The following is a 14,312-nucleotide window of genomic DNA, read 5'->3' as shown; positions in this document are numbered from 1 at the left end:
GAGTGAGGGTGAGGGGGGAGTCACTGTGTGTAGCATGTCCAGCAATGACCCAGTACTGCAGTCAGGATGTGATGTCATCGTCAGCTCTGTTACTAGGAAAAACCAGACGGAGGATTTTCTGTAGAATTTTTTTTTTTCAAACCCAAACCTTCATGTCCTCAGTCGTATTCCCAGTTTTATTCCCAGTTATTCCCAGTTATTCCAGGCTGTGAGGTGATGACCTCCGTTTGACCTTCTCTCCTTCAGATCCCACCTTCATCCACGCTCACCTCATCCCTGACAGCAACGAGAAGAACGACGACAAGCTCTACTTCTTCTTCCGCGAAAAAGCCTCGGAGATGGGCCAGAGTCCGATGACCCAGTCCAGGATCGGACGGATCTGCCTGGTGAGTCGTCCCGGCAGTCGGCGAACCTCATGTTGGGCATCATCACCACCGTTGACCAGTTATTATGACCTGCTGGTCGAGTTACCAGTTTCCTCCAGTGTTTAAACAAGAAGTGGTCCCTAGAGGGCGCTGTGCCTGGGGATCTTAAAATAAACCCGTTCATGTTGCGTCGCACTTGTAAATGTATTTTGAGCACAACTTTGACGAGGAAGATGTTACCGCCGAATGTTACCAGATGGCGCCGTAAACCTTTCAGGATTAAGTGGAAAAAAAAAAATGTCACAAATGTTGACGAAAATATGGAAGAAACCAGTGAATAAAATGATTGGACAGTTCCAAATTTTTTTTTTTTTTTTTTTGTGGCTCTCACACCCACAGAGCTTCCAGCTCGTGAATCATTTTCCCAAGCTCTGAGAGTCTACCTCCGTGGTCGACGCTGGCTGACCTCAGAGGCACGGTGACGGCCTCAGCAACACACTGTGGCTGACAGCTGTGTGGAACAGCTGCTGGTTCAACGCTCGGCATGTTCAGAAGGCCTAATGACTCTGTGTGTGTGTGTGTGTGTGTGTGTGTGTGTGTGTACAGAACGATGACGGTGGACACTGCTGTCTGGTCAACAAGTGGAGCACATTCCTGAAGGCGCGGCTCATCTGCTCGGTTCCAGGGACCGATGGCATGGAGACGCACTTCGATGAACTCAGTGAGTGTAAATTTAACTTTCTTTTTTTTTTTTTCTCTTCGTCCTGACCTGTCCGTCAGCGCTCCGATACACTGCTATAATCCAACGAACCAATGAGAGCTCTCGGATGATCACAGGTTTAATCTGATTATCCACAGGAGAGCGCAGCATTAATCACGATTATTCGTGGTTGATCTAGATAAGAAACATTTTTGTCATTTTGACGCTGGAAGAGAGAGAGAGAGAGAGAGAGAGACAGGAAACAGCTGTGTGTGTTTAAGCTAGAGAGAGAGAGAGAGAGAGGAAACAGCTGTGTGTGTTTAAGCCGATGACCAATCAAAATGATGGAATTATAAATGTGGAAAAACATATAAAATTACAAATTTGGTAGAATTTTAGTCACGACTGTAGAACGTGTCAGTCTACAGTCGTGGTCCTACAGACCAGTCTGTCTCGAGGACGGACTCGAGGACCACCCTCGTGGAATTGAGACATTATTTAAATCCTGATTTGCTCCTGTGAAATGAAAACGTATTCATTTTCAGTCTGAAGCCGTTTATGAACAACATTTGAAAACGTCATCTGCGAACAGACCAGTTGGCCGCGGTCGACCAATCGACTCCTTTTGCGTCCAGTTTGCGTCCAGTTTGTCAGTTTAGTTTAACAAACAGAACAGGTTTTTCCCCTAAATTCCCATTCAGGATTATTAATACTTTATCGATCCCAAGGAAATCGTTGGTGAATTTCCCAGAGTTCGTCTGAAGATGAAATGTCTTTGGCCGTTAGAACCTGCTGCGGAGCCAAGGCGGAGCTTCTGGACGCCGTCCTCCTGGATTCTGACCCTGGTTTTCCTTTGATTCCTGGATTTTATTCCCAACCATTATTTTTGAACAGCAGAACTGGTCTCAGTGGTCGGCCGTCCAGTGGTCCAGTGGTGGACGCTGAGGACACTGGAGGTCGTCGTCATGTTCAGTCCAAGGAAACACCTCACTGTGTGTGCGCTTCCCTCATGATCGGCCAATCACAGCCAGGACTGGTCGTTTCCTATAAAAAGACTACGGTGTTTTACAGAGTATAAGTCGCTCCAGTGCCCTCTAGTGGCTGTCACTGTGAAAATAACAAACGTCAATTTCCAGTGGTACATGAGTAGCAGATACAGGTGCACAAGCCTAGAGTGCCCTCTAGCGGCATTGGAAGGAATTGGAGTTCAGTCTGATCCTGTCGCAGAGTTCAGTCGAACACAAAAACATTCTGTGGATTAAAAAAAAAAACGTTTTGAAGACAAACCAGGGAAAATGTTGGTCGAACAGGAACAGGAATAAAGCGTTGGCAGTAAACTTTTACTGCCTTTTTCAGATGTAATTATAGGTTTTTTTTTTCTTGGAGTTATTTTTTAACTGTAGACAAATCCACCAAAAGCCTTTCATGCTTTTACAAAGAAGTGGACGTTTTTGTCGTTTGCTTTTGTCTGCCGTCCCTGTAATCATTCCGTGGAGTGGACATTTTCAACAACATCCTTCAGCTGCACTTCCCTCAGACAGACGGGGTATTACAGAGATAATCCCATACAATCAGGACTCATTTCCCAGAGGCACGCTGGGTAAAAAAGCACCGTCTACCGTCTGTAGTTTCCTCGCAGCGCCGTGTTTATCCTCGCTCTCTGTGTTTCCAGCAATCAGAGCGGGACGCCGAGCGCCGCTCCTGTCTCCGTCGGACTGGACTCAGCTCGCGCCGTGTCTGAGTTTGATGTTTTTTGTTTTGTTTTTTTTTCTGATGTGCAGCCGTCACCTGTCACTGCTCTTTTCAAAACCTTTCCAAAGTCAGAAATTAAAAAACTCGTCGTTTGTATTCCACGCTGTAGAATGACGGCGGCGCTCGTAGAAACATTTAACCTCAGCCGTTACAGAGACTTGGCGTCTTTACAGTTTTTCTTTTTTTTTTTTTTACATCTGAGAAATAAATGTGTTAAAGTGGTTGACATTAAAATCCCGACGGAGGATATAGAATTCCACAGATTTTTATGGTAAATGGGATTTTTTCCAGACGTTCCCTGTTGGTAATCACTGCAGTCGTTATTCCAACTGAACTCTCTCTCTCTGGTTGTTGTTTTTCCTCTGATGAAGTCCTCAGAACAGACACAGGCTCCACAGATGCCTCCACTGTTACAACACTGGATCATGTGACCTCCATTAGATGGAGATCAGATGTTCCTGACTGCAGTGGTATGGTTTCACTTTATGAGACGCTGTCTCTCACAGGACACACAGAGACTCCGTGTGTCAAAACACCAAAATCCATCACTAACATCTGCCTTTCTGGTCTGAGCTCTTGTCTTCTCTTATTTTATTACCCCAGCCTTCACCCACGGGGCAATTAATGTGATTTAGCTTTTTTGTCTTTTTCCCCTCAACCGTTTCACACAATTAATGTAACAACATCTGTCGTAAAAAGAAAAGAAACTTTTTTTTTGAGTTGTGTACTCCTAAAAGTGTACGACTAAAAGTTACTAATACATGCATATATGTACATATATGTATGTATAAATATACATATATATTTATATATGTTTGTATATGTGTAAGTATATACATCTTCTTTTTCTTTCGGCTTTGTCCCTTTTTTTCAGGAGTTGCATAAAATATTTTTTGAAAAAAAAATTTTCAAGAAAAATTTTCGAAAAAAAAATTTCGAAAAAAAATTTTTTTGAAAAATTTTCAAGAAAAAAGTTTTTCAAAAAAAATTTTTTTTGAAAAAAAATTTTCTTGAAAAATTGTTTTTGAAAAAATTTTTTCTTGAAAAATTTTTTTTCTGAAATTTTTTATTTTTTCTTGAAAAATTTTTTTGATAGATTTTTTTTTGGAAATGTTTTTCTGTCTGTGTTGTCCCTCTAATGACCTCATTCCTGATCCTGTCCATTCTTGTCAGTATATACATATGTCATAATAATAATAGCAAGAATTCTATTCCTATTTCCACAACTAGTTGATTCAGTTCCTACAGTAAAGTAGTAGTTAGTACTTTAGTTAATGAACTTCTTTACTGGAAAAATGTATTTGTTAAACATTAATGACTTCAGAATTAAAAACAAAAAACTGTTGAAATGATGTTTCCACAACGGGGTTAAAATGTTAGTGTTGGGGTTCAGAGTACACAGTACTATAGTAGTACTCTGTACTATAAAAATGTATGGGATAAAAATCTGCAAAAAAGATTTTCAAAACATTCCCAACAGGAAGTCAAACCTCAGTACCGCAGTACTACAGTACTGAGGATGTGTATCAGGAAATATTCACCTAGATACTTCCATTACTGTGAATCCTGACCACGTGTACTCTCTTCATCAGGGGACGTGTACATCCAGCCGACCCAGGACACCAGGAACCCTGTCATCTACGGAGTCTTCTCAGTGTCGGGGTAAGGACGGGGGGGTCAGGAGGGAGGGGTCAGGGGTCAAAAAGGTGATGATGAGAATGATGTGTTAGAGACAGACTCAGATTCATGGAGGTCAGCAGATGTGTCCACACACGTGTTGGTTTTAATACTTGAATCAAACTCCCACTGATGGAAACATGTGATGCTAACGCAGCTAACACAGCAGCCAGAGCTTCTCTGCAGTACGTGGGTGTTTTTGTGTGTCAGCGTTTTTGTGTGTCAGACGGCTCCACTCCACTGGAGTCGCTCTGAGAGTGTGTGTGTGTGTGTGTGTGTGTGTGTGTGTGTGTGTGTGTGCGCATGCGCATCACGATGTTTCAGCGTGTTCCTGTCGGAGGCCGACCGAGTGGGAAGGCGGTAGAATCCAGCAGCCGTAGTAATTATCTGAGGAGAGAGTTGATGTGTTGATATCCACCGTCTCTCTCTGTGTGTGTGTTCACCCCCCCCTCCCCCCACAGAGCCGTCTTTAAAGGCTCAGCAGTCTGCGTCTACTCCATGGCCGACATCCGTATGGTCTTCAACGGACCTTTCGCCCACAAAGAAGGACCCAACTACCAGTGGGTGGCGTACACTGGAAAGATCCCGTACCCACGACCTGGAACTGTGAGTTCAAACAGTAAAACATGTTAAAAACAACAAAAACCAAACCAAATGTCAGTCTTTAAAGTTGAGGTCCGTGTTGTGTCCTCAGTGTCCCGGGGGGACGTTCACCCCCAACATGAAGTCCACCAAGGACTACCCTGATGAAGTGATCAACTTCATGAGAAACCACCCCACCATGTCCAACCCTATATACCCGGTGCACAAGCGCCCTCTGGTGGTCAGAACTAACGTGGACTATGAGTTCACCACCATCGCTGTGGACCAAGTGACGGCTGCTGACGGGAGCTACGAGGTTCTGTTCCTGGGGACAGGTCAGTGGGGTCACGGCTGGAGAGTACTGCCACGCAGTAGGATGTAGTATAATATCAGAGGATATGATGAAGTATAATAGAATACTTATATATCAAGTCTGCACTTAAAACTCGTCTGTTTAAAGTTAAAGTTCTCCATCTGATATTTCACTGTTGTATTTTAACTTGTTCTTAATGTTTTAATGTTTTATTGTTTTTTAATCCTGTGTTGTTGTCTTTGTATTTACTGTAGTCCTTAGGTGACATTATTATTATTACTATAATGGAATGAATATAATGGGACATAACTGTATGTTGCAGTTGTTGTGTCATAAATGTCTCTAATATTTAAGTCCTAAAACAAACTTGATAATTACCAGTGTTAACCAGTGGTTAACTAATGATTAACTAATGGTTAACATTGATTTAATTCATCATCGTCGTCTGTTCGTCAGATTATTATTTTGTGATTATTACCATGTTTTAATCATTATGAACGAAGTCGGTTCTGTTTTGGCCCCTGCAGATCGAGGGACCGTCCAGAAGGTGATCGTTCTGCCCAGAGATGATTTACAGACGGAGGAGCTGGTGCTGGAGGAGGTGGAGGTCTTCAGGGTCTTAATTCTCTCCACCCTCTTCTCTTCTTTGTTTGTTTGTTTGTTTGTTTAATTAAATACATGATTTTTATTTTCCTTTTTTTTCTTATCACTTCAGGTGCCAACCGCCATCACCACCATGAAGATCTCCTCCAAGAGAGTAAGAAGACGTTTGTCACATTATATTCTGAACTGAACTGAAAAATAAAAACCTAATCTAATTAAAAATATGACGACAAATTAATTCTATTTTTCTCTGAACTGAACTGAAAAATAAAAACCTGGACTTTTTACAAATATGACGAATATTGAATTCTATTTTTCTTTTTTTTCTTTTTTTTTTGCAGCAACAACTCTACGTTGGCTCGGTCCTGGGCGTGACCCACTTGGCGCTGCATCGCTGTGATGTGTATGGAGAGGCGTGCGCCGACTGCTGTCTGGCCAGAGACCCGTACTGCGCCTGGGACGGAAAATCCTGCTCCAGATACTCAGCATCACAGAAGAGGTGAGGATTAGGATTGTGTTCACAGACGTACTTCAGATTACAGACTCACCGCTGTGGGTTCGTTGGTGTGTAGTTGTCAGATGTTTATATTTATGTGATTTTTCTGTCGTATCGAGGTTCAGTCACGAAGTTCTTGTTGAAGAGACGAGAGTTCACCACCATCGCTGTGGACCAAGTGACGGCTGCTGACGGGAGCTACGAGGTTCTGTTCCTGGGGACAGGTCAGTGGGGTCACGGCTGGAGAGTACTGCCACGCAGTAGGATGTAGTATAATATCAGAGGATATGATGAAGTATAATAGAATACTTATATATCAAGTCTGCACTTAAAACTCGTCTGTTTAAAGTTAAAGTTCTCCATCTGATATTTCACTGTTGTATTTTAACTTGTTCTTAATGTTTTAATGTTTTATTGTTTTTTAATCCTGTGTTGTTATCTTTGTATTTACTGTAGTCCTTAGGTGATATTATTATTATTATTATAATGGAATGAATATAATGGGACATAACTGTATGTTGCAGTTGTTGTGTCATAAATGTCTCTAATATTTAAGTCCTAAAACAAACTTGATAATTACCAGTGTTAACCAGTGGTTAACTAATGATTAACTAATGGTTAACATTGATTTAATTCATCATCGTCGTCTGTTCGTCAGATTATTATTTTGTGATTATTACCATGTTTTAATCATTATGAACGAAGTCGGTTCTGTTTTGGCCCCTGCAGATCGAGGGACCGTCCAGAAGGTGATCGTTCTGCCCAGAGATGATTTACAGACGGAGGAGCTGGTGCTGGAGGAGGTGGAGGTCTTCAGGGTCAGTCCTCTCTCCACCCTCTTCTCTTCTTTGTTTGTTTGTTTGTTTGTTTGTTTAATTAAATACATGATTTTTATTTTCCTTTTTTTTCTTATCACTTCAGGTGCCAACCGCCATCACCACCATGAAGATCTCATCCAAGAGAGTAAGAAGACGTTTGTCACATTATATTCTGAACTGAACTGAAAAATAAAAACCTAATCTAATTAAAAATATGACGACAAATTAATTCTATTTTTCTTTTTTTTTGCAGCAACAACTCTACGTTGGCTCCGTCCTGGGCGTGACCCACTTGGCGCTGCATCGCTGTGATGTGTATGGAGAGGCGTGCGCCGACTGCTGTCTGGCCAGAGACCCGTACTGCGCCTGGGACGGAAAATCCTGCTCCAGATACTCAGCATCACAGAAGAGGTGAGGATTAGGATTGTGTTCACAGACGTACTTCAGATTACAGACTCACCGCTGTGGGTTCGTTGGTGTGTAGTTGTCAGATGTTTATATTTATGTGATTTTTCTGTCGTATGGAGGTTCAGTCATGAAGTTCTTGTTGAAGAGACGAGATGTCCGATATTAACTTTCTGCCGATATCCAACGCTGTCCAAATACTTTCCGATTCTGATATCAATTGATGATTGTTTATTAAAATAGATTAATAAAACGAGCTGCAATGCTGCCATCTAGTGGAGTACACCTTCATAAACAGCCGAATTTTCACCAAAACTATTTTTAAGTCTCACTTCATTTGATGAAACCCAGGCATCGGGTTTTTATTATAGTCTTTTCTACAGTAGTAAAATCACCACTGATTGGACGTTGATTCTTGATTCTATTAGTCAACAAACGTATCAATACATCACATTTTCATCTCGGAAAATATATGTCATACATACAGTAGTCAACAAACGTATCAATACATCACATAACTTTTCATCTCGGAAAATATGTCGTTGTGATTGACTCGACTCATCAGACGTTTAATCGTCGACTTGTTCTTATGAAAACTTTAGACGGAGCCGTCGTCAGGATGTCAAGTACGGCAACCCCATCCGCCAGTGCAGAGGTTATAACTCCAATGGTGAGTGTCGGTACTGCACGCTGTCCACACACAGTTGACCAACAACCAAATATCCTGTGGTAAAATCAAAGAGTTTTATTTTTTTATCTGTTACTTTTACAAAACTTTGAATGTTTTTTTCATTTCTGTAGCGAACAAGAATACACTGGAGACGATTCAGTACGGAGTAGAGGGAAGTACTACGTTTCTGGAGTGCCAGGCCCGGTCTCCTCACATGTCTCTGAAGTGGCACCTGCAGAAGGAGAACAGCGACAGGAGAAAGGAGGTGAGTGGAGCTCCTCCTCCTCCTTCACCTCCTTCGCCTCCTCCTTCTCCTCCTCCTCCTCCTCCTCCTCCTCCTCCTCCTCCTTCACCTCCTCCTCGGGAACGTGTTCTTTGAACAGTTTTGTCATCGTTAGTGTTGTACTTTTGTACTTTTTTCTTTCTAGATTCGATCTGAAGGTCGGATCTTGAAAACCGACCAGGGTCTCCTGATCCGCTCCCTTCAGTCCTCCGACGGCGGCATCTACCAGTGCACGTCCACGGAGAAGAACTTCAAACACACGCTGGTCAAACTGCAGCTCGTGGTCCTTTCCAGCCGCACGGTCAACAACGTGTTGGTGGGGACGGGTAACCCGGCCCTGCCCCCCCTCCAGTCCAGCGCCTGGACTCCGAGCGCCGGCCAGTACAAGGACCTGCTGACCATCCTGAGCCAGCCGGAGATGGGTCTGATCAACCAGTACTGCCAGGACTACTGGCAGATCGGGGACGGCACCTTTCCGGACGGCAAAGCTAAAAGTCTGAAGGAGCTGAAGGAGCAGAAGAAGCCGCGCAACCGCCGGCATCACGACGAGCCCACGACTCCGGCTGAGACATGAGGAGCCGGACGCGCCCGTACTGTCATCCTCAAACATCTTGTCTACCTGTTCTCACAACCTCCTCGTCACTGCTGCCATCCATGTAGTGAAGAAGACCGCAGACGAGTCCTAGAAACATCAACACCTTCATGATGAACACGAGAAGCACAGCGACCCAGAGCCACAGCATCAGAACTCTCTCTCTGTAACTGTTGAAAAATCACAATATTTATTGTAGGTTGTAAAAAGTAATTCTTTGTACGTATCTAGAAAACATGTTTTTTGTGAATAGGTCAATCTGTGCAAATATTGTTGTTATTATTATTATTATTATTATTGTTATCGTTAGTGACATTTCTTTATAACGATGTGGCGTTCGGTCCGAGACGTCTTTACGTTTGATGTTTGGAGACGTGACAACCAAATTCCAAGACTGGGGATCCATCCACACATGGACGAGGACGGTGTTCACAGACCGTGACCACGTTGGATCACATGACTGCAGGCAGTGTTCGGTGTCTAAGCTGAAAGAGGAAGTCAGGACTTCATGGACCGTCTCAAACTTCCTGTTTCTTTCACCAAAACCACACGTTTGTCCTGCGCTGCAGGATGGGAGCTGTTGACGGTGCAATTCCTGGGACATGTTTGCCCACAGACTGCAACTGATGCACTGTATTTGTGAATGAGGGGCGGGGGGTTTTCGGGGGCAGACCTCTTCCTCTGCCGTCCGACCCCGCCTCCTGTAGGAAAACTTCATCGTTCGACCCGGATTCTTCCAACATCAGTTGCTGCCAAGTGTTCGTTTTTGTTCATCTGTGAATATCACATCTGAGTGTCGTGTATCCTGAACCGGCGCGATCGCTGCGATACCCTGTCCTTCCACTGGGAGGAAGAATCTTGCGACGACACAGGCTCTGACCAGACTAACGCCGCCCCCTAGTTCCAGCAGGCAGCTACTGTCAGTTTGTGACACTTGGTGAAAAAGAAAAAAAAAAAAGTTGTCGTGGGATTATCGTCGTAGGTCGTTCATTTACTTTGCTAAAGGATCAGTTGAGGTGAAGCTTCCATTCCTGCCACTTCTCTGCCGAACGACAGACGGAAATCCTGTCTGGCCAAATTCACCGGTCGACACTCGGTTCAGTCAGCGTCGTGACAAACTCCCTGTTAACTCTCGTCCAGTTTGTTGCGTTAACTGTGTGGGACCGTGCAGTGTTGACAGTGTTCACAGTCACCAAACCCAGGCCAGCGGACCTCTCAGTGTACCACCACCATCAAGCTTTCTTCTGCCGCGCCTGAAGAGGAGCCTGAGAGCCCAGTCCTCAGCAGGTGCTGGTCCTTGTGCATGGCATGTACAGCGTATGTAACAGGTGTTTGTCTAAAAATGCTACTTTAACGTGGATGTCAGTGAATGTCTTTCTCAGTGTGGGATTATGAAAATACTATCGGTGCAAAAATCTGTGTTCACGCGTTTTAGAAGAGTGTGAAATTCAGACGGTGTAAAAAAGGGTTCGATGGTGATTTAAAAAGATTCTCTCTCCCGTTCTCTCCTTCTCTCCTTTTTCTTACAAATGTGCGACACAAATTAGTTTTTATTTCACACAATGCATCTATTTTTTTTCTTTATTGGTCAGTTTTTTTTTCTTTCTCCGAGGCATTCAGTCAGCGTGATGTACGATGTAACGCACAGTCGATGTTTTAACGATGACTTGTAAAAAGTTACTTTTCTCTTCCTCATCAATGTTGCGGACTAATAAATTAAAGCTCTATATTTTATAATAACATGTGCTTTCTGTGTTTGACAGACACACAACGGTCAGCCTTATTTTAAGTGTGTGCGTATTTGCAGCGGTGCCCTGGTGGTCAGGAAGGGAACTTTTATTTTCACAGTTAATTTCCAAAAATGATATTGTGGCATTTCAGTAATTATAATGTTACTAATCATTACCATGTGTTTTAAAAAAAAACAACTTTATCCACCATGTGACCCGTGAGTGACGTCTCTGAAATCTTTCTCCAATCACAGGCCTCGATGAGTCTGAGCGTTGAAGGGCAGGAACCCAGAGGTTTGTGAAAGTCTGAGCAGAACTGGTGTTTGATGGGGAAGCACTTCATGTTGCATGCACTTGTCATCACATTTTGAGCAAAGGTCAAAGGTGAAAAGCACAGACTGGGGATCTGCACTGGTGACGGGACTTTAAAAATGTATGACCAGAACATTTGACTCTTTTTCTTTATTTACGTTATGTCAAAAAAAAAAAAAATACAATTTAACGTTGTTTCACTGAGTTCACATTTTAATGATAAAATGATCATTTTCTTTGTCTACAGTTTTAATCGTTACTTCTGAAGACACGGTTGCAAAACTTTTTTTTTTTTTTTTTAACAAAACTAAGATGTTCAACAGCAAAGATAATACAGGTTAGCACAGCGGGACACACAATGTGACATCCAGGCTGTGTGTGTGTGTGTGTGTGTGTGTGTGTGTGTGTGTGTGTGCACGTGGACATCATTGAGCGTGATTGGATTAGGATCTGTAACCAGCTCCAGATTGAGGTCAATAAGATCTGGCGGGTGAAACTGTAAAGCCTGTTAAATTCTTCACAGCAGATCTTCTCAAATGTCCACGTCCCAGTCTTCTAGTTCAGACTGGGACGTGGACGTCTGACCCCATGATACTGTACGCTGATGATGTTCTTATCGCCCACCTCGCCTATGTAGCTCAACAGTCTGCATGTAGATCCACATCAGTCTGTGGGTCATGTGACCCACAGACTGAATTATTACATGGTGTGTGATTGGACACACGTAGGACAGAAGCCACAGGACAGAAGCAGCGTCTCTCGTCTTCAGAGCAGAATACGGAGATTAGCAGTTGAGCCGACGTTCATCTTCCGCTGACCACAGCAAACTCTTGGATCCCTCCTACCCCGAGGTGTGTTCTCCTCACACCTCTGCCCCTAAAACTCCGCTGTCCTTGTCCGTGATTGGTCGTCTCCGGTCAGGTGGACAGAAGACGCCTGAAATCCTTTCCTAAGAGAAGAAAATACTCCTGACGTCCTCCAGTGCTCGTCGGAGGCAGTGGACAGCACCCAGGTCGGGGGACACCAGTCGTCATCGAGGACCTACTTCCATTTGACCCTTGGCGTTGGAGGAGAGGGGCCTGAGGAAGGAGCAGTAGGATGGGGGCTGGGGCGAGCGCCGAGGAGAAACACTCCAGAGAGCTGGAGAAGAAGCTGAAGGAGGACGCCGACAAGGACTCCAGAACGGTGAAGCTGCTGCTGTTAGGTAAAGACGCGGAAGGTCGTGGGGTCGGGATTTGAATCTGGTCGTCAAGGCTTAAATTGACGACCAGATTCGTCAATTTAAGCCTATGTATTTGCTGTTCACTTGTTGCTTCTTTTATGTTTTATTTAACAACATTGTCAGGTGGTTTATTAGGATAAAAATCTTTGAACCAATGTTTAAAATGTAACTGAGGCAGAAGCTGAACAGAGAGAGTTGTCGGTTCATCTCTAAGACATTATTAATCACTCAATCCTGATCCTCTGTTAATCCTCAAATAACAGAACCTTCAGTGCAGAGAGCTTAACTCTGAAGGACACGGAAACCGAACTGTCCAGACCAGAGCTAAAAAAATATAAAAATAAACAATTCAAGTCAACACTGTTCCAAAAAAATCATTAAAAAAAATACTGTTATATATAAAAAATGGTGTAAAATTCAACCATAGTAATCTCTAAAAATATATGTTCTACAACATAAAAGCCAAAGAACAAAAAAAAACAAATTAATTAATTAGATTTTTTTTTTTAAACACCTGAGAAGTGAAAGCCTTCAGGTTGTTATAATACTGCATGTATTTAAGAGAAAGTATTTCAGGAATGTTATGTTTGTGTTGTCGTCTGTCGTCTCGTCATTTCTCTGATTTCTGGCTCATATTATACATGAAAATGTACTAACGTATGTCCCGTCTTGGTCACGCAGGTGCTGGAGAATCAGGAAAGAGCACGATTGTCAAACAGATGAAGTACGAACCTTTGTTTTTTCTTTTAAAATCTTTAAATGTTTCTCCTCCTTTGAACGTCCTCACCCTGACGTCACGGTTCTTTTTCACCCCAGAATTATCCACCAGGACGGTTACTCACGGGAAGAATGCCTGGAGTTCATCATCATCATCTACAGCAACACTCTGCAGTCCATGATGGCCATCGTGAAGGCCATGAGCACGCTCAATATCAACTTCGGCCACTCCGACCAACAGGTTAATAACAATGAAACGAATAAGAACAATAAGAAACAAACATCAGTGACTTGACCCAAACTTCCTGTTACAGGACGATGCCAGGAAACTGATGCACATCGCAGACACCATCGAGGAAGGCACGATGCCCAAAGAGCTGTCCGACATTATTTTGCGTCTGTGGAAAGACACAGGGATTCAGGCCTGCTTCGACAGAGCCTCGGAGTATCAGCTCAACGACTCCGCTGGATAGTAAGAAGTCGCTCCGACTGAAGCAAAGACTGAGTTTGGTTTGGTTTGAGTTTGGTTTTATCTTAAATTCCATGGATTTTTTTTTCTCATTAAGCTACCTGAACGACTTGGAGCGACTGATCCAGCCTGGCTACGTACCCACCGAACAGGACGTCCTGCGGTCCAGGGTGAAGACGACGGGTATCATCGAGACCCAGTTTGGTCTAAAAGATCTGAATTTCAGGTACGTCTGTTCAGGAAATACCGTCGAAAAGTCGACTCTTACGACCAGGACTGAACGACGTCTCTGTTTCCCCGTAGAATGTTCGATGTGGGAGGTCAAAGGTCAGAAAGAAAGAAGTGGATCCACTGTTTTGAAGGCGTCACCTGCATCATCTTCATCGCTGCCCTGAGCGCCTACGACATGGTGCTGGTGGAGGACGATGAAGTGGTATGAAACACGTGACCGGACGTGAACTTTTGTCTGAAACTGAAGTGAATGACTTTCAAATGAACAAAAAAAAAAGTTTTCTCCGTTTTTACAAACCGACTTAATCCTAGTTAAAACTTAACTACAAACGTTGGACGGAGACAAATCACAGGGGTCAAAGGTCATAGACAGCA

General features: G+C 43.4%; 2 protein-coding genes across 2 annotated transcripts in view; both read left to right on the top strand.

Annotated features, from left to right (window-relative positions):
• The window catches only part of LOC103385726 (semaphorin-3F), a 38,203-nt gene extending 27,207 nt beyond the window's left edge, over positions 1–10,996 (top strand). Inside the window, exons 7-18 of the mRNA XM_025060037.1 lie at positions 247–386; positions 972–1,086; positions 4,410–4,479; positions 4,956–5,100; positions 5,189–5,411; positions 5,917–6,005; positions 6,105–6,146; positions 6,334–6,491; positions 7,867–7,873; positions 8,309–8,381; positions 8,513–8,646; positions 8,810–10,996. Of these exons, the coding sequence (XP_024915805.1) occupies positions 247–386; positions 972–1,086; positions 4,410–4,479; positions 4,956–5,100; positions 5,189–5,411; positions 5,917–6,005; positions 6,105–6,146; positions 6,334–6,491; positions 7,867–7,873; positions 8,309–8,381; positions 8,513–8,646; positions 8,810–9,238 (1,625 nt within the window). The 3' untranslated portion in view covers positions 9,239–10,996. The remainder of the gene's footprint in view (positions 1–246; positions 387–971; positions 1,087–4,409; positions 4,480–4,955; positions 5,101–5,188; positions 5,412–5,916; positions 6,006–6,104; positions 6,147–6,333; positions 6,492–7,866; positions 7,874–8,308; positions 8,382–8,512; positions 8,647–8,809) is intronic.
• Positions 10,997–11,679: 683 nt separating this feature from the next.
• Positions 11,680–14,312, top strand: part of gnat1 (guanine nucleotide binding protein (G protein), alpha transducing activity polypeptide 1) — a 4,053-nt gene continuing 1,420 nt past the window's right edge. Inside the window, 6 exon segments of the mRNA XM_025060168.1 lie at positions 11,680–12,502; positions 13,202–13,244; positions 13,337–13,478; positions 13,552–13,709; positions 13,804–13,932; positions 14,010–14,248. Coding sequence (XP_024915936.1) covers positions 12,397–12,502; positions 13,202–13,244; positions 13,337–13,478; positions 13,552–13,709; positions 13,804–13,932; positions 14,010–14,248 — 817 coding nt within the window. The 5' untranslated portion in view covers positions 11,680–12,396.

The sequence above is a fragment of the Cynoglossus semilaevis genome, chromosome 11 (genome assembly GCF_000523025.1).
Source record: "Cynoglossus semilaevis isolate Cse_v1.0 chromosome 11, Cse_v1.0, whole genome shotgun sequence".
NCBI classification, from domain to species: domain Eukaryota; kingdom Metazoa; phylum Chordata; class Actinopteri; order Pleuronectiformes; family Cynoglossidae; genus Cynoglossus; species Cynoglossus semilaevis.
The sequence above is the reverse complement of the archived record's forward strand: the minus strand, read 5'-3'. Positions and strand labels throughout refer to the sequence as shown.